At 29.5% G+C, this 26,213-nt stretch overlaps 1 protein-coding gene across 5 annotated transcripts in view; it reads left to right on the forward strand.

The window, feature by feature from the left end:
• The window catches only part of LOC107446164 (xaa-Pro aminopeptidase 1), a 58,859-nt gene that overhangs the window by 11,932 nt on the left and 20,714 nt on the right, over nucleotides 1-26,213 (forward strand). For 3 of the 5 annotated variants that reach the window (XM_043039350.2, XM_071183646.1, XM_043039352.2), the window contains exons 2-6: nucleotides 10,285-10,409; nucleotides 16,848-16,958; nucleotides 18,262-18,325; nucleotides 21,060-21,262; nucleotides 24,351-24,498. In XM_043039350.2, coding sequence (XP_042895284.1) covers nucleotides 10,285-10,409; nucleotides 16,848-16,958; nucleotides 18,262-18,325; nucleotides 21,060-21,262; nucleotides 24,351-24,498 — 651 coding nt within the window. Of the gene's footprint in view, nucleotides 1-10,284; nucleotides 10,645-11,206; nucleotides 16,199-16,847; nucleotides 16,959-18,261; nucleotides 18,326-21,059; nucleotides 21,263-24,350; nucleotides 24,499-26,213 lie in introns of those variants that run through there. The other 2 variants (XM_043039351.2, XM_071183645.1) reach the window with 2 other exon arrangements.

The following is a 26,213-nucleotide window of genomic DNA, read 5'->3' on the forward strand; positions in this document are numbered from 1 at the left end:
ATTATTATTGTTTTGGACAATTACACATAGTGAAAAAGCAAAAAAAAAAAAACACATCCAGCAGGCATTAAAACTCTCCAACTGTTAATTAACAATGAATATGTGTGTTAAGCGAAAATCAAGTGTTTGTTCTAAAAATATATTTACAAAAGAGATTTCGTCATTTGGCACATTCTCAAAAAAGTTCAACTGTGTCTTGTGAGACAGAAAAGAAATTATTGAGATAAAAGAACTTATGTGTTTACTTGTGGTTTGTTCTGATGGCTTATTCTTTGTCTTTTGTCAGCTCTCACTCTAAATGAATGACAATGATACAATGCTTAATGATTTAAGACGTGGAATATGGAATCGAATATTTGCCTCTAAATTCTGATTACAATATTCAATTGATTGGTAATTGTTTCTACAATAAAAGTACGAGTACTATATAAGAGCATAGAAAATTTTCAAAGGGCAGGAATAATCAAATTTCTCATAGACATTTCGTAAAAAAATAAGAAGGAAAGAAAAAATATTTAAAATCGTTTGGTCTTTTGCTAAAAAAAGTCAATTAATTGTTTCCGTTGAGAAAACATATTCTCCCTTTGCCTCCAACTTAGGCTCCACTTATATTGAAACGAAATTTTACAGGGAAAAAAATAAGATTTGGAAACACCTTGGAAATTAAACACTTAGAAAAAATTTTAAAGTAATTTAAAAATCAAAGTGTTCTACCTGCGTTGTAAACTTCAGGCACAACCACTTGTGGTATCAACTTAAAACTATCAATAGTATTTTCACTATTGATGGATTAAATCATAATCCATTAGCTTTTAATACATCATATTCAACTCCCTAAAGATAATGACAAGTTTTAAAATTTTTATTTTCTGATATATAACTTGAGGTTTAAAACTGGCCTGTAGAATTTCCTCGATTAAGCAATTCTAATGGCATTTGTTAGAAATCGTTTTCAAATTTTCAGTTTTATCGGGATTTTTTATGGATAAAATTAAATATAAGCACATTTTTTAACATAATTATATAATCATATATTTATTGAAAAATTATGTGTGCAGAAATTTTATTAAAGCATGAGGAATAAAGGTGATCAACATATTTCCTTCTCAAATTCCTTCATCTGTAATTTCTTAAGCTTACATTTTTCATTTTTAATCCCTATCCTAATCAGAGTTATTTTTAATGACAATACTTAAAGTATAAAGGAGCAAAACAAAAAAACAATAATAATCAACGATAGAGTTCAAAAAATGGTTACATTTTAAATAAATTCTCCTGCACCCATCTGCTGATTTGTAGTATGGGCTGGTTTCATTAGTATCATAATTACTTTGACATCTTGTAAGTCTGATATCATGAATGTAATTTGAGATTGTACAGAGCAGTGTTGCACAGAACCAACGGGGGGCAATTAGAAAATAGACTAATACAGAGTTCAAGTTAATTGCATGCAGATGTTATTGTCTATCATTTGAAAATTTTATCGATTGATTTAAAAAACAGATTTTCTGATTTGAAAAAAAATAATAAAAATTTTCTAATTTAGATGATGCAGTTAATGTTAAGCGATTGTCTGATATTTCAAATAAACCGTATCATAAGTATCGAGATCCCGCAGAAATGCAAAATGAAAGAAAAAAACCAAAATCAAATATTTAAATGCAACTATACGTGCAAGAAAACTATTGTTGCCGGCCATTTCAGCTTTTGACAACTAAATATGGATTTAGTGCCTGACATAAAATCTCTTCGCAAGTAGTAAATACCAGAACCTCATAAATTTTAAATAATAAATAATTGTTTAAATAATACAGAAAAGTTTTTTATTAAAATTATTTTGCATTCAGATTTCAGTTTTTTTCTTATGTTTTGAAAATGTTCGTTTTGCGTTAGTTGAAAAATTCCCAGTGATTTCTTTATAAAACATTTCGTTAGTATCTAATTCAATTTTTTATAATTAAACTCTTTGTATTATAAGTTAGAGAGACATACGAATTTTATGAGGGGCATAGCTTAACAAAAGACTGGGAAAAAGTGGTTTGAGTTGGGTTTTACACAGAAACGAAAATGTATCGAAAATATTAAACGAATAAGCATTTTTTTTCTTTCATTTTAATAAAAATCTAGTTAAGAACAGAATTCCAACTGCTTGCCAAGTAAAAAGAAAGTCCATTTATTGAATTTGCTTACATTAAAAAAAAAGTAATTATTTACATCCTTCCTTGAGTAAGGATGTCGTGTGGATTTCGACGTAAATTGTTTCCGTCATGCGTCAGCCCTTCAACTGCTGCTCTATCTGAGGGACACTTCAATCCTCAAGTGTTCAACCTCTCAAGAAAGTATAAAAAGATCTTTTATATCCACAAACAGTCTCACACGATAAACAAACTCGGTTATTACTTTGAGGACAAATTAATGCTAAAATTAGAAATTTATATCGAAATTATGTTGCTGGAGTTGGATACCGAACCAATCATTCGAATTATCAATGCATTCATCGAATGATTTAAATATTTGAAATGCTTTTATACCAATTCGTTTGTTTTAATAATCATTATGACAGTAGTTCAAGTCAGTTGAAATAAATGTTTCAGTCAGTCAATCCAAACGTGTTTCACTTAACAGATTCGATTTGCGATTTGAATTATTCAATCGATTTGAATCGATGATTCGGATTGCGTAAATGAATTATTTTGTTAGTGTCAAATCACTTGGTTGAATTCATATTGCTAATAACACATATAAAATGGTAAAGAATGTTAAATAAACAAAACTCAACTCTTTTTTTTAGTGTGGTAAGTAAAACTTTATTCTAAATAGTAAAGAAAATTTAAGAAATGAAAAATGTTTTCTCTAACACTAATAAGTCACCATTTTGTCTTGCCTAATTTGTCGCATAAGAATCGAATAAAAACTCATTTTGGCGCATAGAAAACCTTCTTGTTACCGAGTTCTACAAACAAAATTCATAAAATGTTTCAAAGAATTTTGTTTTTAATATTTAAACTTTTTTTTAAATATCTTTGCAAGAAGAAAAAAAATCCGAATTTCTTTTTTAAAAATAAAAATAGTAAATTTATTTTTATAATTATGATTAATAATTTTCCTTATTATATTATTATTCGAAATTCTACTATTAATTAATTTAAAATGAGACACTGAAATCAACCTCGAACAACTTATTAGCAATTTTATTTCGAAATGAGATCTTCTTTTTCCGTTTATTTTTCTTGCAACAACCGTGTCTTTATATATTGATTGTTAATTATTTATTACATTGCTTAACAGTTTAACATTGCTTAACATTGCATAACAGTTTATGGTAAGGCCTAATAAAGCAATGCATACATTGCTTTATTAGGCCTTACCATAAACTGTTACCTCTGTACTCTCAAGCAAGCGTCTGCTCTAATGAACAGTTTTCTGCAATGCTGAACAACAGCATAACACATATTTTTTGTTCCTGGTGTATCTCATCTGACTGTTTCATTAAAATTAATCTCGTCCGCTGTCAGAAGAAGCATTACCCAGATCAGTTTCATTTTTAATAGTTCCGTAAATATGCTACTATACTAGGAATATGAATATAACCTAACAATAAATTAATATGTACCCCAAATGAGATGTATCAAAATTTAACACAGTCATTAGAGAAGCACAGTAAATTGACAATTTTTTAAATCAGCACAAATCAGTAATTATAAAAATTACAGCTATTTCACAATCTCGTACTGCTCTTGAGAGAGGTGTATAATTTTTTTAAATTATTATCGTTAATCTAGCTATCGCTAAATGTCACTTAACTCCAGAAAATGTGCGTCATGCGCATTTCACAATAACGAATAGTTCTTAAATAGTTTGCAATGTTTGTTGCGAGACTCGATCAGAAAGTAAAATATTCTGTCGTTCTCTACTTCTAATCTAAATAATAAATCTGACTCCAACTTCTAGTAAAAAAAGAACAACATTTTATTTACATAATAATTTTCAGACGATTATTTCTTGTTCCACAAAAAGAAGACGTTGCCATGGCAACTCGGAAGTTTTAACTGAAATCAAAAGTTAGCTTTTAGCCTACATAAAAAGTATTTAACAACTTTTAACAATGTTGTAGTTTAGAGAAACGAAATGCATTTTAACGTATGAGCAATCATTGATGGCTCTAACGACTTAGGAATCTTCTCGTTATGTAAAATGTTTGAAGGTGAGAGGAGCTAAACAAATAAAACGCAAAGTAAAACTGCAAACCAGGCAATAGCATTTGAATCTTGCATTTGAATCAACAAAATTTTAAAAATTAATCTAGCTTAAACTCCTGGTAACAATTGTAAATATTCCAAAATATTGTACTCCTCCATGTTCCCACAACAAATCAATACCTCTGGGGGTACTGATCCAGGAGTTTCCTTGTCTTCTGGATTGGTTCAAAATTACAAGGCTACGGAGTTGAACGTAAGTAGTCGTAAACCCATGAAATTGGGTCGGCTGTTCAACGACGGTTATAAAATAAAATAAAATATTGTACTCGAGCCGTGATGGCTCAGTAAATAGAGTGTTAGCCTTCCAATGAGGTGAACTGGATTCGAATCCCAGCGATGGCTGGTCTAAAATATCCTGATAGACCTAAAATATCCTCAGTAGTAGACGGATCATGGGTTAGAGTCCCCTTGCTATCACGCTAACTGTGGGAGATTTTCGTGGTTTTCCTCTCCATGTAACGCAAATGCGGTCTAGTTCCATCAAAAAGTCCTCCATGAAGGCAAAATTTCTCCCAATACTTGATCCAGGAGTTCCCTTGTCTTCTGGATTGGGTTCAAAATTACAAGGCTACGGAGTTGAACATTAGTAGCCATAAACTCAAAAAAACCGGTTAAAAATAAAATAAAATAAAATATTATACTGTGGACCCCACGTCAAAGAATATATAAGTGAATATATAATCCCACGTCGTCTCGGATCCTAATAAGGTCACCGTCGCTATAAGTTGCTGAATTTTTACTGTAGGGGAGAGTCGGGTAGCCCCCCCCCCATTTAAGGAGTATTGCTTTTGCTTATATTTCTGTATAATATTGAGTAATAATCAATATTTTTGTATGTTTCTAATGTTTTATCATCTAATTAAATAATGCAAAAAGAATAAACCAAAAAAAGACTAGTTTAACTTAAAAAAATAGAAATTTAAAAAAACATGTTTTTCAGCTCTTTTCGAAATGTGTCGGGTAGCCCCTCCCAGTTACAAAAATTGTGTTTTTTGACTATTTTTTCAGGTGTAAATGAAAATGGCCAATGTATTGACAATAGATAAACCTCATTTATCATTTTTATTACAAAATTATTTAATTTATTACATATTTATATACTTTTAGCGAATTCTATTATTTAATAATAACAAATGCCATACTTTTTATTATTATTAATGTAGTGTTGTTAAAATGTATATAACATTCAAATTTGAAGCAATAAAATAATAATCTTTGCAACCGTACATTTATCGACGAAATAAAATTGGGCGGTGATACCCGACATTCATGTCAGCAGGGCTACCCGAAATCCAATTTTTTTGTAAACTTGTAATTACTCGAACAATTTTTCACATATAAACTTCTTTCTTTGTGCAAATTAAACTTAAGACTACATACTTTAATGCTGTATGTATAGAAATTTTTTTAGTATTAAATTATTTTTTTAATAAAATTATTTTTTTAATTAAATTATTTTTTTAATTAAATTATTTTTTTAATTAAATTATTTTTTTAAAATTGAAATTATTTTTTTAGTATTAAAATGAAATTTAATCGAAGCATTCAACCAATTTTTCTTAATTTCTTCATGACTACTGTATTCAACATATTTTCAAAACTATTGTTTACCATGTTACCAGCTGCATAAATACTTGAAACTTTGAAAATAATCTTTTTTCAATACATATAACAATTAATGTCCGATGACCCATTGTCTTGAAAAAATATTCTATACATATGAAATTGGCAGTGGGCGGGGGTACCCGACACTCCCCTATATCTTTTTTGCAAGGTTACAGCAAGTTTATCTCACACCAAACTGAGACTGCTCAATCTAGTAACCATAATTCTGTTTCATTCAAATTTATGGCATATGATGAAAGGGAATTGTGAATGCAATTAAACTTTCAAAAGCTTTCTGCAGATTAATGCTTTCAACAAAGCTAAAATTACCATCGTTCACATGTTTCACCCGCTTTTTTTCAAAGGGAAGAGGGGAAAAAAACTGTAGTTTTCTGTAAAAACGATGTATTTCCCGGCAATAACACTAAATATAACTTTTAAGAGGTTAGGCTTATAAATAAATAAATCCCGAAGTCAGTTGAGAGGCAACGTTTAACGTTTCTCGCAACAGCCCTCACTTTATATTCCTGTGTCTGGGAAAAGTCAAACGATTCACCCATATGCGTCCGAATCTGTATTTTTAGCACAATTTCTACTAAGCATTCTTTTCTTTTCTTTCTTCTCATTCTTTTTTTATCCAGTTACTTGTTTTAGTCCAAAATTGGTGATCATTATTATTAGCTTTGCACTATCTTACGATCATTTTAGTTACATAGCATAATTGAAACAAAATTCACTAGTACAACATTTGGGGAGGGACATAAGTCTGTCTACTTAATTTTAAGTTTAAGCACATTTGCTTTACTTCCATAGATTTTTTATTCTGCCTTAATTGCTATTTTTTATTGTCTTCTTTCAAATTGTCTGTTTTTAAAAAAAAAAATTTGATTGGAATTTCGTATTTGTATTTTTTAGAGCGTAAATTGAAAATTTCTGTAATATTTTAGTAAGATCTCCACTTTCTTCTGGAAAAAAAAAATTCTTTTTAAATATATTTCTGAATACCATTATATAAGTGCGTATAATTATTTTTATAAGGTTATTTTGAAGTCCTAGATTTATAAAAAAGTTTATAACAGAGTCATTGAATACATAATTATTTCAATTTAAATTAAGGCTTCTTCTAAAATCTAAAGTATATATGAAACACATGGTCAAGAACCTATAACAATTTTAAAAAAATTCTTTTCAAAATTTATTTTACATTCATTTTAAAGCATGTTGTTTAGTTTTTTTATTCAAAAGATTTATATAATTTTGTGTGAAACTTTCTTTAAAAATATTTTTTATAGACTGAAGATAATATAAGTACTGAATATCTATTAATATAATTTCATAAAGTATCTATTAACATAATTTCATAAAGTATCTATTAATATAATTTCATGATTTCAAAAATTCATTTCATTATTACTAATTTATTTATATCTAGAAATCGAAAGAGATTTTGTACGGAATTATGAAGGAGGGAGTTCAGAATAAAAAGTAAAGATGTACTCTGTACTAAAATTTTGCCGAGTCTGGGTACCCAGAAAAAATTGAACCTTTAACACGGCCAGGCCGGTTCCGGGTTTTTCGGGTACCCACTAAAATTTGGATTTATTACCCGGCCGGTCAATACAACATTTATCCGAAACATTATAGCAATCATATATAGTTAGAAGATATATAGTTGCAATATATAGTTTAAGGAAATTTATTGTTTGCCTGTATAAAGAAAAGCGTGCATTTTGAGTCAAGCAAGAATCAACTTTGTCAGTCAGTCTATTTTAAAAATATTATTAATTTTTTAGTGAAACTCTATCAAACAGAGAGCACTTTAAAAAAGAACTGCATTTTTATAATTGAAGATGCTTAATTAAATAGTTTTATATTGAGTTCTGTTTTGTTTTTATTTATTTTCGATTCTTGTCTTTTATTGCTACTTTGCATATTAATTCTTAACTTTCTTTCATTATTATTAGGGGCCGTTCAAAAAGTACGTACACAAAAATGGAGAAATTTTAAACCCCTCCCCCCCCTTCGTACATTACCGTTATTAGTCTACCCCCCTTTTTCATAAAAATTAAAATAATTAAGTTTTAAATAAAATTAAATATTNTTAATTATTTGTTTTTCCATAAAAATATGTTTAACAAAAAAATTTTATAACAAAATTTTTCTGTATCTCTTTAATTGTTTTAAAAAAAAGTCAGGGGGGTGCAAGTGCACCCCCTTGCACCTTGCACCCCGCTGCTGGAGCCCTTGACGGCACGTCATGACCTCATTAAGCAATTTTTTACAGAAAATGGCACGTTGGTGTATAAAGGTTCACCACCCCTGCCCTAGATTAATGCGATTTCAGAAACTTAAAAAGAAACAGATTTCCTTCATAGTGTGTGATATGTTGTGATCAGATGTATATACATTTTTTTTTCTACTTCTGAGAAACCTATGCATTACCAAGCATAAGCCTCTGTGTTTTACCTCACTTCAATTTGAAGCTGAAGAAAAAGACTTCCTTTAATCCTTTTATTGATTTAGTGCTTCATTTTTTTTTTTTTTTTTACACTAAATATTTAGAGCAGCTATGACCATGAAGGGATAGAGATCATTTGATAAAACGCTACATTAGGCAGCGTAAATTATAGTGTTTAGAATTAAGGCTATAATTTTCTATATTTTAAGAACGAAACGCGTGAGGAAAATGCTGTAAAATAAGTGAAACAGACAGAAGTCTAAGACTAAAGTCACATTCACCACTGTTGTAATCATTGTGAAAAATCATGCGAAGGTTTTATTTTTATGAGGCTGCACATTTTTCACGCACGTGTGTGCATGATTTTTTTTAGATATTTTTTTCCGATTCCTTAAAAAAAATAAAATGCTTGTTTATTCAATTTCTAAGTAAAATCGAGAATGTAAGCATTGCAGAAGGAGTTCATACGTATTGTACGTAAACTCAAAAAAGAAAAAAAAATTATAAAATAATAATAATAATCTAGTTGAATTTTATAGACATTTGGATTTATTTACTCTTACTAGGGGACTCCGCCCCCCTGTTCAATTCGCTAACCAACCCATGTGGTTATTTCTCATTCATCCTCGAAGATCAAATTGGAACCTATGGACAAACTTGGGACCTAAGGGATTTACTAAAACTGTAATAGAAATGCCTCATTATTAATTACTAAAAAACCAGGCTAAAAAATCAGACCACAAAATTAATTTCGCCACCTTTTTTTCATTCAGCTTAAGAAATCTGTATAGTAATTACAATCTGCATTTTGAAAAATCCACACGAATTATAAGATTTTTAAAATGTGATTTCAAGAGTGCAGTAATTTATTTCGCACTTAGTTACCGATGTAATTTTGATAATTACTGCAATCTCATCATCATCATAATTTGCAGAGCCCTTCTTTAAAATTTTATTGGTTTTTTTTCCTAGTAGTTGGTATTTTTAAGTAGTTTCAGTAACTCTTCATGCCAGCCAGGCGGCCGAGCGGTTAGCGCACCTGACTGCGAAGCCAATGGCTGCGGGTTCGAATCCCCCTCTGGGCATGGATGTTTCTCTTTTGTGTTGTCCTTTGTTGAGTGTGATTACTGAATGTGGCCCACCCTATGAACGGGTTTGTGGCAGTGTGGCGTGGATATTGTTGCTCGCCTCCGTGATCTTGGTTCACAGGTGCCCACTGGGTAACGTAAATTGAGTAACAATTCCGGCATCTTCTAAGGCGAAGAGATCACTGGCTGCGGTCAGTGTGCGGGTGGGTGACCACTTGGATCAGTCTGCGTAGGGACCGAGGGTGTGCGGTATTGGTCCTCGTTAAACTGTGCTACCGTAAAGTGCTCGACTTTGCGCGTAGGTCGTCGGGCTACTGAAGCGGGGGTGCCATCCCCTCCGCAGAGGGAAAAAATTGTGATGGCATGTCTTCGGATCATCCTCAGGGATGTTTCTCAGACCGTCGCCAATAGCCCATTGTGCAGCTCTAGTGCGACGTAAATTAACAACAACAACATCTAAGGCGAAGAATAAAGTTCAGTGCCAGCCACTTGAAAAAAAAAAAAGTAACTCTTCATTTGTTTTTTTCATAACGCAGCAATGAAATTATAATAAATTTTTAAACCATGAAAATTGTTAAAAAATTTAATTAATATTTTATTAAAATAGTTCGAAAATTTTTTAATTAATGAGTTCTGTAAAACAATAATTTGATATAAATCAATTATTTTTTTTAAATAATAATTAGTTAGTATAAATCATGATTTAAATTACGATTTAAATTTTGATTCAAATCAAGCCAATTTGAATTAACAAACCCTGTTGTAAAGATGGACTAATCTTGAATCGCAAACTAAATTTTATGTGTTTTTTTTTTTTTTTTTTTTTTTTTTTTTTTTTTTTTTTTTTTTTTTTTTTTTTTCTTTGTCTTTTTAGTTTCCCTGACGTTGCAAGTAGAATGGTCACTTACAAACATCGATGAAGAGAGTTTAGAGCGAAAGATTCATGTCCAGAAACGATCTTCAGAAAATCTTAAAAAAAGATCATGTGAAATCTCTGATGTAAGTTTTGCCTTGATTTTATAACACTTTAATTCTCCAACAATGATAATTTGATTTAAAGAAAAGCATTATTTAGAGTGACGTTTGTCTATACTACGACGTCGAAACTTTTGCAACTGTTCAGAAAATAACATGTTATTTAATGAATGTTTTTACAATATAACTGACAATTTATGTAATTTGATGGCTTCACGACAGTTTTTTTTTTAAATTTTCTGTTAAAAAATACATTTTTGTCCATTCTTTGAATAGCTCTCAAGTTGTGCTGTGTTTACAAGAAATAACGGAATAGAGAAGAACGGGGAGAGGGGGATAACGGAATATATCTGTTATTTATAAATCCAAGATTTCTTGAAATTTCGACAGATATGCAAAACTGTTTTTACATTTTCATGCGTTGTTGCATAAAGGGTGACTGGCGCGCGTGAAATCAGTCGGGTCACAAAGTCCTCTATGTTCCCATTACAAATCATACCTCTGGGGTACTGAATTGGAGATTGATCGCTCTCTGGTTCAAGTCAAAATTATGATCTGCAGATAGATGGATAGTGTGTGATTGTGTCCTCCCTGTAGAAGGAGATATGGCGTATGTATGTTGTTTCCGAATCATTCTCAGGAATGTTTCCAAGACCGTCGCCAATGACCCATTGTGCAGCTCTAGTGCGATGTAAATAAAAGAAAGAAAGAAAGAAAGAAAAAGAATTCTCTGAAATCTACTAAAATATCGCTCTTAATGTTGTTGAGTTTTTTTTTCTTTTCTTTTTTAACTCTTTTTTTCTCTTCTTTTTTTTTTTTAGTTTTTCGGTTTCGTTTTGATCGGTTTCTAGTTTTAATTGGAATTTACTGCTGCCATCTAGGAAATTAATAAAGAACTATTTTATTTTTTATTTTTTTTATCAGCTGTAAACTGTGATTGTAACTGCNGTATTTTTTATTTTCAAATTTAGTGGATAACAATTGTAAAAAATGAGTGAAAACAATCCCACGGACAATGCGACGGATTTATAAGGACATACATTATGAATACAAATACATTTTCCATGGCGAGACGATGAGGCAACCACAAGCACTTCCACTGGTTCAAGAGGTCCACGAACAATATTACCGTGATTACAGAGCACGGAAGCGAGCGGAGCAGGAAAAAGAGTCGTTGAATAGAACTAGTGATCCCTCTACCACTGCTGATTCTTCTACAATTAACGTCGCAGGTTGCGAAGTTTAACTTCCGCGCAGAGGGACTCCACGCACTATTTTTTTTTTTAGTTTTCTGTTAAAAAATACATTTTTGTCCATTTTTTGAATAGCTCTCAAATTGTGCAGTGTTTAGAAGAAATAACGGAATAGAGAAGAACGGGGAGATGGGATAACGGAATATTTCTGTTATGTATTAATCCAAGATTTCTTTGAAATTTTGATATATATGCAAAACTGTTTTTACATTTTCATGCGTTGTTGCATAAATGGTGACTGGCGTGCGTGAAATCAGTTGGGTCACAAAGTCCTCCATGCTCCCATTACAAATCATACCTCTGGGGTACTGAATTGGAGATCAATCGCTCTCTGGTTCAAGTCAAAATTACGATTTGCAGATAGATGGATAGTGTGTGATTGTGTCCGCCTGTAGAAGGAGATATGGCGTATGTATGTTGTTTCCGAATCATTCTCAGGAATGTTTCCAAGACCGTCGCCAATGGCCCATTGTGCAGCTCTAGTGCGATGTAAATAAAAGAAAGAAAGAAAGGAACAGAATTCTCTGAAATCTACTAAAATATCGTTCTTAATGTTGTTGAGTTTTTTTTTCTTTTCTTTTTTAGTTTTTCGGTTTCGTTTTGATCGGTTTCTAGTTTTAATTGGAATTTACTGCTGCCATCTAGGAAATTAATAAAGAACTATTTTATTTTTTATTTTTCATCAGCTGTAAACTGTGATTGTAACTGCATTTCTATTTTCAGGTTTGTTTACATTTTGTGTTTACATCTTGAGGAATGCATCTCCAAGCTGTGTACCGTTTTAATTTAGTATTAATTTATGGAATTGCTTTTATTTGAATTGCTTGTTTTTCGTGTTAGTGTACTGGAAAGAAAACTGAACATTTTTGATTTAGATACAGAGGTTTAAGCATTCATTACTAGAAATTAGACTATTTTACGTGCTTCTGAAAATTTAAATGCGTCTATTTACAAGCAGCTGCATAGTTTTTGCAATTATGAAATTAGCTTCTTGATACTGAAATGTATTAAGATAATTATTTTATTAAGCATTAAAATTTTTCAATTTCTATTCCATTGCTTTGCAAGAAAAGTTTTTGTAAATTGCATTACCCCCGTGATTTTGTTCTAATAAAATACTACGTTTAAAAAAATGAATTCCACTGATGATAGTGAAAACAGTGAGGGAGTGTCGGACACAGATGAAGAGTGGGATGAAGATGTTGTTCTTCCAAACTCACCCCTCTGCGACTATATAAAAGATCTTGATATATCAGATAGTGACTTAATGCAAGAGGAGAATGAACCAGCAGTACAAAGTGAAATCCTTATTAAAAATCTCTCTGACAAAGGTGACTTTAAGCATTTTAATATTTCAATAAAAGAAAAAGTATTGAGTGTTATTAATATTATGTATTCAGTATTTTTGTCTCATGTTTATGTTATTGAGCATTATTTAACCACTTATGTTTTGGAAAAAATTATAAGTAAAAATCTTTTAATAGAAGAAGATAAAGCGTTTTTATTAAATTGGAATTCTGGAAAACAAACTTTTAGAATATGGGACCTGTTGCGACAAATATTCATAGTTATTACTCTCACTCTCTTTGCTGTTAGCTTTATACTCTTCACTCTTATGAATCTAAATACTGATCAAATTATTTCTTCTATATTTGCAGATTGGCAAGCAATGATATGTATTTATCCTTGTTTTGGATGTTTATTGCTTTTGGCATTCAATACTATTGAAATATTTCAATGTTTTCTAATGTATTATCGTTTGAAAAATCTTTCAAGAAACATGCATAATTTATATTCTGTTGTTAAGAAATGTATTCGATTAATTCAAGAGTCAGAACTTATTGCTCGAGGATTTACCGCTGCATCGGTTTGTTCATTGGCGGAACGACTTGAGTTGTCATCGAATTTACCGATTGCCTCTACACAAAGGCAATATATTGAGTTAAGAAAATATGTATTTTCTTGGCTTAAAGATATCTTAATGCAGTATAGATATGCAACCAGTACTTTAATTGATAGAGTTTCTCCAGATTTGGAATTTGATTTTACCAGTAATTATCTAGCTAAGTTAAATATCAAAGAGTTTGGTCTAATTCTTCAATATGATACTAATTCAGATACTGAATTGGAAGAGTTAAAAATTGTTACTGACAATTTCTCTATTATGTCTTTGAAAACTATGTTTGATTTGATGGAAATTCAGGTTTCTGAATTTTTTAAATGTTTGTATCTGTCTTCAACTATTCACACCGAAAGACGATCCAAAAGTTATGGTTTACTGCAAACTGTCGAGTCTTCTGAACGTCGTACAGATGTAACTGTCTTAAATAAAAATATGAAAATACTACTTGACAAAATTGAAGAGAAATATAAATATTATCGATGCTTCGAAGTTATGAATGTCAGTGTGCCAAAAAAGAACAATTCCTCTGGGGAATCAGGACTACTTTTAACAATTCACAATATGAGTCTTCACTTAAAATCTGCTTTAAGTAGACTGATCGAAATTGAAGACAGATTTGGCGATAAATGTTTAATTTTTGAGAATTCAAAGAATAAATCCGTTGTGAAAGAAATTAACTCATTACTTCAGATTGTAAAAAGTGAAACTTCAGCATTTGAAGATTGTTTTTCAAAATGTAATGAACTTGTAACTGAGATAATAGATGATAAGGTGAAGAAAAGTCTTGATGATGCTCGAGAATGCACAGTAACAGACGAAGATGATGGTATGGAATCGTTTAACCAATATATTGAGCAGTGTGACGATGAAATTGATGTTCAAGATGAGGTATATGAAGACGTTATATCAAAAAGTAACTGCACATCTGATGACATTAAAGTGTTTCACCAGGAAGATTGTACAAAAAATTTGAAGTTGCTTAAAGAACTAAAAAATGTTCTTGTGATTAAAGCTGAAGAACATCAAAATCGGGAGAAAATTGCTTTGTGTAGAAGAAAAGGACAGAAAGGGTTAAAAGATGATGACATGGACTCTAATGACAATATTAATAGCATGTCTAAAGCTGATAGCTTATCTGATTTTCGTAAAAAGAACAACATATTGGACTTTACTGGTAGAAAACAGCAAAGAGTGGGAATGTTCAAAATTGATAACAACTCTGATGACTCTATTACCACATCAAAAGAAAGTGCAATCTTTTCTCAAAATATTTCGAATTTGAGAGAAACATATAATGAAAGTGATATTTCCAGTGAAACCGAATCAGAAACTGAGAATTCGAATAATAGACTAGGGTTTCTTCTAGATCAGAAATGTAAAAACTCTAAATTTGTGCTTGGTGACCGCAAAGATTCATTTGCTGCTGCTATTGCATCAATGGCAGCTCAGCAGCGCTTAACTTTAGGTTTATCAAATGAAGAATTTGGTTGTGATGACGATGAGGTTGATTCTGAGAACTAATTGACTTTGGATATAAATATTCAACGTTACTATTTATTTATTTGGAATGTTTAAGCTTTATAATATTTGTTGTGTCTGGTATTGCTTGTGATTATTCTTTTAGAGATTATGTCAAACTTTATTTTGCAGTGTTTTCACTACAACGCGAGAATCTCGCATATTTTTTTCTTTTCTCGCATTAAAAAATTATCACTGCGAGAAATTCGCGCATTCTATAAATCAATTTCAAAATTCGCGAATTTCTCGCATTTTGGAAGAAGCTTCGAATTACGCTATTTAGAATAAAATCCGTTTCACTTTTCTTGCGGGATCTTTCATTATTTTCAACATTTGCTCCGTTATCTAGCTTCCCTATTTACCAGTATTGTTCAGAACCTTTTCGAACAACAGAACACAACCGAACCCCTTTCAGAACACATTTCTCTGCAATCACGTGTTTACCGTAGGTAAGGTTTTTTCATGTAAGACGTTCAAATTTTTTATGCACTAATGTAAGAGGGACAAATACCTAGTAAAGGCAAAATCTTCTATGATGATGCAGCAAGAATATTCAATGCTTTAAAAAATAGAAGAGGTTAAAAATGTATTATAATAAAAGAAATGATTTTTTTTTCAAGTCCATTTGTGTTTTTTTTAGTTTTTAGAAATCTCACTTAACTTTCTGAAATCTCACCTTGTTTTTGAGAAAGGGTGAGAAATTCTCACCCATTTTTTTTCTATGATGAAAACACTGTTTTGTAAATATTAAATTTTTATTTTGTGAAAAATTTGTTTTTTATAAATGTTAATATGCATTTAATATTTCTTATTGTTGAATGCTGTTATTGAAAACTAATATGCTGTTATAATAGACATTGTGAGTTTTAGTATGTTATACGTATGTGTAGCTAATTTTTAAAATAATCTATGGTAGAATTTTGCTAACTCTCTTCTTTTTTTTTTAAGATTTAAATTATTGATCTTTAATTTTTTAAATCTATTAACAATTTTTAGGGTGCAATTTAGGTTTTATGTGTACTAAACTTTTTTTATTGTTAAAGCTTTATTAATTTAGTTAATATGTGTAATCTTCTTTTTGAAGCCTGGAGGAATCCAAAAGGAAACTAATTTATTGAGCAATAAAAATGTTATTTGAATTCTTTAGTATTATGTTATTTACACAGATTCACATCCTCTTTCATCTTATCTATTTTACCTCTTTTATCTTATTTAGAGGTAAAATAGACAAACTGACGACAAACCAACTGCGCCACGGCCGCTTGGCACAGTTGGTTTGTCGTCGGTCTTCTGAGCCCAAGTCTGCGGGTTCGATCCCCGGCCCAGACACCGGATTTTCGGGATGCAGAAAATCCTCAGCGGCCATGTCGTATGATTATGCGTCATGTAAAAGATCCCTGGAGTGCCTTATTGGCTCTTGGCATTTCCGGCAAAATTGAATTCCTAGTGCACTTTAGCATCCAAATAGAGTCTCCGTGCTGCCATCTAGTGTGGCAAAAACTATACGTCCAAATTAACATGACCAACGGTATCTCACCCATTGTGGTGGTCCTGAAAGAGTGGATACCACCTCTGAAGAACACACTAGGTCTGCTTATCGGCAAGATCGATTGTGCAGCTCATTGGAAATAAAAAATCATATATAGCAATTTTATAGAGGTAAAAAATATCTTATATAGATATTTTTTACCTCTTTTATCTTACATAATAATTTTTCAATTATACCAATAATTTTACCGTATTAACTTTAAAACCTTGTTTTCTAATGTCATACTGTTGCAATTCAAGGACATCTTTGGAGGTAGAGTAAACACTACAGATAGACTTCGTCGTCTCCGGTTAAGAATGAAAGCAGGAGGTTTTCATGCGTACATTGTACCATCCAACGATGAGCATCAAGTAATATATTGTTATTGATAATTTCTATAATTTGACAATTTTCATTTATTTATTATTATTTTTTTGCACTTATTATTTTAAAAATAATCGATAAAAATGTGCGAATATTGCAGTGGCATGGCCAAAAAAATGTTTGGGTCAGGTTTTAAAACTCCGATGATTTTAATAACTGAAAATTTTCTAAGAATTGATATTCAATATGCGAGAATTTAAATTGAAAACTTGTAAACGATAAATTACTTTTGAATGAAGGAAAATTATTAATTAATTGAAAGTGGTGGGGGCCAGTGTGGACAAAATTTAGTAAAGAAATTTATTTGACATTATTTTGAGTATACCTTTTTTTTTTTAAAAATTTGAACTTTTATCTTCATTTTGAATTATACATAACAGACTTAACTGTTTTAATATTTGAATTTTTTCTATCAGCCGCATACTTTTATATTTTTCTTACTTGGGTAAATTGGAAAATTTTTTATGTTTTCTGAAATCATCTTCATATAATTTCTAGTTGTTAGTGTACTGCACAACTTGATACATTAAGACTGAGCTATAAAGTGCTGGAAACATTTTCGATTTTTCTTTTTCAATTGTAACACTTTTGTGCTTATTTGCATGTTTATTTTTGCATCATTTTTATTTGATTACGTTTCTTAACCAAATTATTAAAACTGTGCAAAACTGTTTTGTCCTAATAAGTAATGTCTATTTTACTTAGGCAAATATTTTTATTTTCAATATCATTTTTTTTAAATTTTTCATAAAATTTTTAATTTTAGATTTACACCACTTTATAAAATTTCAATAAAAGTTAAGCAATTAGTACTTAGTTTTTTTTAATTAGATAAGATTGTAATTGAATCATAAATAATCTAAGAGACTTACTTTTAAAATTGATCGAGAAAAGAAGCTGAGAATCGAGGAATCATAAAATAGTGTTCTCGAATATCATCAACTAAATAATTCCACAAGTGATGTTCAACTTCATATAATCTTAAGTTCTCAACTTATAATGATGAACATAAAGTCATATTACTGGACAAGTTCTGGTGGGATATTTTGTTTTGCTTCAATACTATATGGAAATAATATTTGTGAGACTGAAAAGTCCTTTTGATACTAAAGGGTTAATACCATGACCTAGCTTCTAATGAAACAAATCTCTTTTCCAATCGATCGTCAGCTTATTTAATTCCTGATTATGACTTCTGGCGGGGGTTATTACCCTTTCCGTTGGCTGTGTCACTTGAATAGGGTAAACTTAGTATAAAATGTTGTCTCATGAATCTTCTTTCATTCGCAGAGTGAATACATTGCTGACTATGATAAAAGAAGAGAATTTATTTCAGGTTTCTCTGGATCTGCAGGTATGAGAACTCGTAATTATATTTGGTACTTTTCCTTTAGCCAGGTGCATACAATAATTTTTTTTGTTTTGTTTTGTTTTTTATTATTATTTTTTAGAGTGTTGGCTAATTTGTTCTTTAAAAAGAAATTTTAAAAAAAATATTTGAATTTACTTGCTTCCAGCTAATAGAAAAGTATGATATTTTTTAATAAAACATATTTTAAAGAAGGATTTTTTTTTTTTAAATAAGCCCAACCCTCTGGACTTTGTATTTTTTTCAGTGTCTTATTGTTTTTTTAAAGATTTATTAGGTATTTTCAAAGTTAATTGGTTTTTTTCTCCATTTCTTTTTTATTCTTTATAGTCTAAGTAAAGCTGCATTGATAAATACCATTTATTTTATTTTATTTATCTATATTTTATAATAAAAAAATAATTTGAAACTAATTAACGGGGCTAACAGGTCTGGGAAAATGGTATTTAAAATATATTTTTTTTTTATAAATAGTTTTCATATTTCATTGAATTGTGTGGGAACTCATTATTACATTTGGTACTTTCTCTTTTGTCAGGTGCATTCAGTGATTTTTTTTGTTGTTATTATTTTTTTAAGGTGTTGTCCAATTTGTTTTTTTAATCAGAAATATTTTAATTTACTTGCTCTGAGCTAACAAAAAAGTCCCGTACTTTAAAATTAGACTTATTGTAAAACAGGATTGTAAAAAACCCGGGGGTTTTTAACAATAAACCCAACTTACTGGACTTTTTTTGTGTTTTTTTTTCCCAGAGTCTTATTGTTTTTTTTTAAAGATTTATTATTTTAATTGGTTTTTTTTATCATTTTTTTTTATTCTGCATAGTCTAAGTCAGGCTGCATTGATAAATACCATTTATTTCATTTAATTTCTGTTAATTTAGCTATATTTTATTTAAAAAAAAATTTAAAAAAAACATTTGGAACTGTATATAACAAGACTAACAGGTCTGGGAATATAGTATTTAAAATTTATTTTTATGAGTAGTTTTCCTATTTCATTGAATTGTGATTCACAAATATATTATATATTGTATCTTGTTATAACAACAGTTTCAATTATACTGTGAATTAGTATCTCAAATTTTTGAGAGAATATCTTAGTATGCATTATTTGCAATTTCAATTTATACGTATTTTTAAATATGTTGTAAATTTTAAAGCACTGTAGAATATGGAAGTAATGAAAATATAAATATTTCAATGAATGGAATTTGAATTTTATTCTATTATAAACTTACTATCTAGAATTGATTTCTTATTGATAAAATACAATTAGGAAAAAACCCATCTGAGTTTTTTTTTTTCAGGTTGGGTTAAATCATAACAGCACTGATGTAAATTAAATAATTAAACAATCTGAACATATTTGATTAAGTGATCAGATTTAAACTCACCAAGTTGTAATTTTCTTGGTTTCTTCCAGCAGGCTATTTATCAATCTCAATGTAATTAATTAATTGCCAAAATTCTCAAAATTCAACAATTAGTTCAATCAATGCTACCTAATTCAACAATTAGTTCAATGAATACAACCTATATGGGTTTGCATTCACTTCAAATTTTTCTTTAAAATGCTAAATAAACTTCTTTAAAGAAAAACTTTTTTAATAAGTTTAAAGGCAAAGTTTTACACCCTCAGTTATCTATAAGTGGCATGCAAAACTTTCTTTTAAATAATGTTTAAATACTTACTTAGAATTACATTCATGTAATAAATGACTTTATTTTAACCAAACTAAATTTTACTATTATAATTTGTTCTTATTTTGCATATTACCCATTTTTCAAGAAAATATGGTTTTTGCCTGAAGTCTCATAATTAGATAAAAATTTTAATTCTGATTTATGAGTCATAATAAACTAAATTTAATTAAATTTTTTATTTATTAATTTTTTTTCGGAGTTGGGAGAATGCTAGTTTGAATTTCTTTTAGAAACCATAGTTCCTTTTGTAATTACAAAAATTAATTTTCTTTTTTATTATTTTGTTAAAACTGTTGTACACTCATTATTAAAACAAAAAGCAATGTGCATAAATTATTTTATGCGTATATGGTTTGCAGGGTAATGCAAAGAAAATGTCTCAGAAAGTTTAATTTTTTTCCATATATTTATTACATACTTATTATATTCTTTTGAAATTGGGCTTTTAAGCTTTGTTAAGTTATTTTAAAATTAGAGTTTTACATCTTTATTTTGCGACTAACAAAATTAATTTAATTGATAAATAAGTTAAGTTATCTTGACTTTCCAGAAAACATTTTTCTTTAAAACTAGTTTTCCCATGTCAATGTAATTTTCGAATTTTTTAAGTGATACAATAAAGACATTCTTAAGTATTGTAAAACAAAATGTTAAGAGATTCACATGTGAAAAATAACGTTTTGGAGCTTCCTATAGAATCCATTATTAAGTTTGTTTTTTCTTTCTGACAAAATTAATTAATAACAAACATCAATTGATCTATGTTTTATGCATTATCCTTCAAGTTATAAAAAGAAAAGTTTTTTTGAATTAAAACTATTAAATAAAAAATATTGGGGTGTTTTATATATATATATATATCTTAAATTTATTTCATACTTATTCATCATTCAAAAACTGTTTTGCAATTTTCAAAGACTGCTTGTTACTATAAGAAACCTATACATTTTTCTCTAGTATAAATTACTTTATATATTGCACCAAGTTTCAGGTTCATTGTTCTTATTTATAGGAACTGCTGTAGTTCTTGCAAATGTTGCTGCTTTATGGACTGACGGTAGATATTTTATTCAGGCGGAAAAAGAATTAGATTGCAATTGGTTGCTGATGAAAAGAAATGAAAAAGATACACCAAAGATTTCAGATTGGATTATTCAAAATCTGGAGGCAGGTCAACTTGTTGGTGTTGATCCAAAACTTATTCCATACTCAGAGGTACTTACTCCATATTGCTCTTGAAATATTCTATTTATTTAACATCGGTTAAAAAAAAAAAACATGGTGCATTCCAAAAATGACAGATGAGAGGGAAAAAAGTTGAAATGAAAGAGAAATGTATTGCTTGCTTCATTTTACTTAGGAAACCAAATGATTTACTCTCAAAATTAATTGAAAAGTTTGTCAATGGATATATCTTCTAAATAAGATTCTATAAAACATTGAAATCTGAGAACAAAATCAACTGTTGCTCTTACATTTGGAATGATCGGACACGCAACTGGAAGCATTGTTCCACTGAGCAGTGCCATCTGTTGACAAACTTCGTAGCTAATTCTTAAATTTTTTGAGAAGCAATTTGGTCTCTATCTGACCACCAGAGCTGCAGCCCAAAAATGATAAATAGTGTTAGCTATACAATGTTGTGATTTGAATTTAACATAATTTTTTCTTTTCTCATCAAATATGATTATCAGTTTAAGCAGAATGTAACAAACTATACATTTCTATTTCCGTCCATTTTTCTTTATATGATTTTTCCAAATCCTCTGTTATTTCTTTGAAACTCAGTAAAAATAGCTTGAATATTTTTCCATGTTAATTTTATCAAAATGTTCATTTTTATAGTCTTTTTTCACCAATGCAAAACAAGAGGAAAAATTTAAACCAAATATAAAGGTAAACTTATTTTTGTAGTGTCCTATGATATTTGTGTGACATGAGAGAAATAACCTTAAAAATCACGGACGGTTTATTTCATAATGACGAAAAACTGACTCAAGATCAGTTTACCATTGGAAATTTTTATACTAATGTATGTGGGGGTGGTATATGAATGCAATTTTTGTAGCTGATGTGAAAAATTCTGTAGCTTGCAGCAAACCTACTTCACTTAGTTTTTGACTCACCTCATGTCTTATCCAAAAGCATGAACATAGAGTAGGACCAGGACAGTGCATTAACTGCAAGGAAAGTTCAAGGTTCAACTTGGAGGCTGGCCAATTTTGTGCAGGTCTAAACTGAAGCCTTCATGATGTTACAATCATCACTTAATTGTTAAATGCCACATAGCGAAGAAATTACACGACGAACATAAAAAATGTAACATAATGAATGAAACATGATGAAGTGTATAATTTGATAACAAAAATCAGAGTTTAGAACAAAACATTTTATAACAAGCATTCATATTAGCATTGAAGTACAAGTGACAGCTCTATTCAAACTCTTACATAATTTATGTAAAGACAATGCTAACACACCTTATCAATAGTAAACTACTAGAATTACATCTGATTTAAAAATATGTGGGAATCTCAAGCCATGAGATAAAAAGAAGCAATGTGATGTAGCAATCAATAACTTTTCTCTCTAAAACAGACTCCACATTCGACCAAACAAGCACAAATAAAAAAATAAAAAAACAATGTTAACAATTAATTTAGTAGTTAGATTAGTAACTTCTGTTGATTGTAAATGTTATTAAAACTAAGCTATATCTACTCTCGTCATTTGACAATGACCTAAAAGGAATTTACTCTCAAATTGTTAAACTTTGTAATTTTGAATCTAACTCAGTAAGGACATGTTGTTATAGAATACTTTTTTTTTGGGGGGGGGGGAGAAATGACCATTGTATGTGATTAAAACCTGTTGTAGTTAACCCTAAGACAATAACTGAAACACATAGATTTGACCACGAAACTAAAGATTAATCTATATTAATAGATATCAACACTTGCTAGGGTATGTTACACTTTTATATGCCCAGTTGTATGACATCAGTCTTGATTGTTAAACACCAAAATAAAAGAATAATGGTGAAAAAGTAAATTCTTAATTTTTTTAATTGATATTTTAGACTATTTTTATTCATTGTTTTTGAATATCATAGATCATAGACATTATGCTCTAAATAAATATGCTTATAATATATTTTAATATTTATTTTAATATATATTATTGATTTGTTTTTATAATTAATATACAATGAGCTTAAGCAAATAAATAACTCCATGGGGCTAATATAGAGACATAGATAGGTAGGATACTGTGGACGTGTCAATATTGGTCTGTTTGGGATAGTGTAGGTTTATTCTTAACACATCATTCATTGGGGTATCTGTTTGCTAAATTAGAATAATTCTGTCAAGTACTTAATATATTTACTTTTTTTTTCCATTTCAGGCTTTAGTTTGTTGAATTCTTGTTGAATGTAAATTTTATTTGTTGAAATAACTTTGCACTGTGAAAAAATTAAGAAAAATCTGATGCTTTAACGCATCTTTTTTTTTTTTATTGATAGCATCGATAGCAAATAAATTTTTTCATTACAAATAAATGTATATTTCTGAAAATTTTTAATGTTATTTTATTAAATAAAAACCAAATTCAACTTAATTAATAAAAAAAAAAATTCTTCTTTGGTGGTTCAATATTGCATCCTTGTTTAGAATATAAACCAAAACTGCATAATGCAAAAAATAAAAGAGTGAGTTCCAAAAAAGTGGGTTCAGTCAAGTTTTACAGATAGGTAGAATGTCCAGTCGTGAAGCTTTTACTCAATATTATGAGACCGGGACCGGACATAGTCCGTTCATGACGCTGTATATTTTAATTTTAGACTTATAATAAAATAGCTTATTTCTTAAAAACAGTTTTTTACGTAGTTGATATCTAGTTCAATTGTTATAACAAATTAATTTTTATTATACTTTAGCATTTATTAAACTATATATTGTTAAAATTGCATTATTTATTTAAAACTGAGTTTTTAAATTAAAATTAGTTCAATTTCGGAGTTATTTGCTTTTTTTAACGATCCATTTTATGACTTGTCTTCATTAACCTTATATTATGGGGCTTGTGTGAACATATAAAAAGAAATACATCCAAATTAGCTTATGCATTATTTAAAATGAAAATAAATATTCGAGTTTTAATTAAAGAAAAATACTTAATATGTTTTATGATCAATCTTTTATTTTTTTATTTTTTTGGTAAATCTTTCAAAATGGCCTACACTAGTTCTCTTTCTCAGTTTTGAAAAACGTTATATGAAAACCGATTTACTTGTTTATTTCAGTGGATGTTTTTGGAAAGTGTGCTGAAACGATCGAACATTTCACTAGCAAATGATAACAGCAATCTGATTGATGATATCTGGGATATTCCTCAGGGAAGGACACCAGAGTCTGTTGCTCATATTACTGTGCATGACATAAAGTATGCTGGTAATGCTTATGCATTTATGAAAATTACTATTATGTTTTTATTCTTCATTTGCCTCAGCTAAAACATGCATTCGAATATAAGTTGAAATATACTTTTTAATAGATAGCAAAAATAATGCAGCTGCTTCCACATACAAGTGTGCAAATGACTGGTGGCAAAATAGGTGTTGGTAAAAACTATTAAATTACTAATGCCTGTATATTAAATTATTATACTATAAATTGTATTTTTTATTTTATATACGTATATATACACCGAAGAGACATTACATTATGACCACCCTCCATCTATAACAATGGGCTNATATTCATATATATATATATATATATATATATAGTATTTCCTTTTTATTGTAAATAAATTAATTGATGTAAGAAAATTTTTTGTGTTTTAAACTTTAGTATGACTTGAGTTCTGGCTATTAGTTTTGGTTATTTAGTTTTATCAAGTTTGGGCTATTTAAAAAAAATCATGCTTTTGTAATTGAATGTGGAATTTCACAGTACAAAAGCTGGAAAATAGAATACTGAGCAAACTAAACAATTTGTTTTATTATATATTCAGGTTACCCACATTACTAAAATATAGTTTAAATAAATAATTAAAAAAGCAAAATTAGAATGCATGGAAACAATGTAGGGAAAAATTACTTCAACTGAAAGTTTATTTATTATTATTACTTGTTCCTTACCACATTTGTTAAATTTGCATGCACTGTAGTAGCTCTCAAATATATAATTATATTGTATATTTTTATAGCTTGATAAAAAGTGTGGACAAATTGTTGAGCACAAAATATATGTTAGCATATAATAAACTTATGTTTCTCTAAAAAAATTAGGTTCCTTCTATTATAAACAAATAAAATATGAAGGATTAAAAAAAAATAGAACTTGAATTACTTTATGGCAGTATCTATAATATGAACTAATGAAAATTACTGATTTTTGAAATAAGAGTACTTTGGGACATCTTCAAAGCTGTGAAAATGAATGACATATGGCAAGTTTGGTACAATCAGGAGTTATACACCAAAATTTAGTTAATAAAATTTATCTTTACAGTTATTGAATCTTACAAAATAAGATGGCTGCGTCACATTTATACAAAAAATGTTACTGACCCAATTTATAAGCTGTCCTTTGGCTAATATATTGTTACAGTAGAACATGTGTAAGTTGATAGCTTGTGGTTTATTGATATACAATAGGTAGGTGATCAGGTTTCAAAGGTTTTAACTCCCATTAAATATGTATGATAAATTCAGTTCTTGACAGTAGAGATCAACTCAGACAAGTAGCCAACATTCAAAGGTGGTCAACCTGACAGGTTTCACTGCACCCAAAAACAGAAAGACCAAATAGGAGATTAACCCCTTAACAATCGGTCAATTTTCAAGAAAACGGTCATAAAAGTGCCTATTTTTTTTTACCCCTGAAAATTATACACTTATTTGATTAGTGCTGACATCTAGTTTAAAATAAACTATCTACAATTATTTTGAAAATATCCTGGTACTGCCATCTGGTGTGTAAAGTAGGAAATAAAATGTTTTCTGGGTAGAGGAAATGAATTAGTTTTATTCTTATTGGCGCGTTACTACTGAACACTCCAGTCCGGAAATATCATGTGAGCAGGAAATAGAGAGCTAAACCTCACTTCTTCATTTTCAAGAGAGCAATAATGAAGGGGTTAAGAAATAGATTGCTTAGAA

Source organism: Parasteatoda tepidariorum, chromosome 7 (assembly GCF_043381705.1).
Source record: "Parasteatoda tepidariorum isolate YZ-2023 chromosome 7, CAS_Ptep_4.0, whole genome shotgun sequence".
NCBI lineage: Eukaryota > Metazoa > Arthropoda > Arachnida > Araneae > Theridiidae > Parasteatoda > Parasteatoda tepidariorum.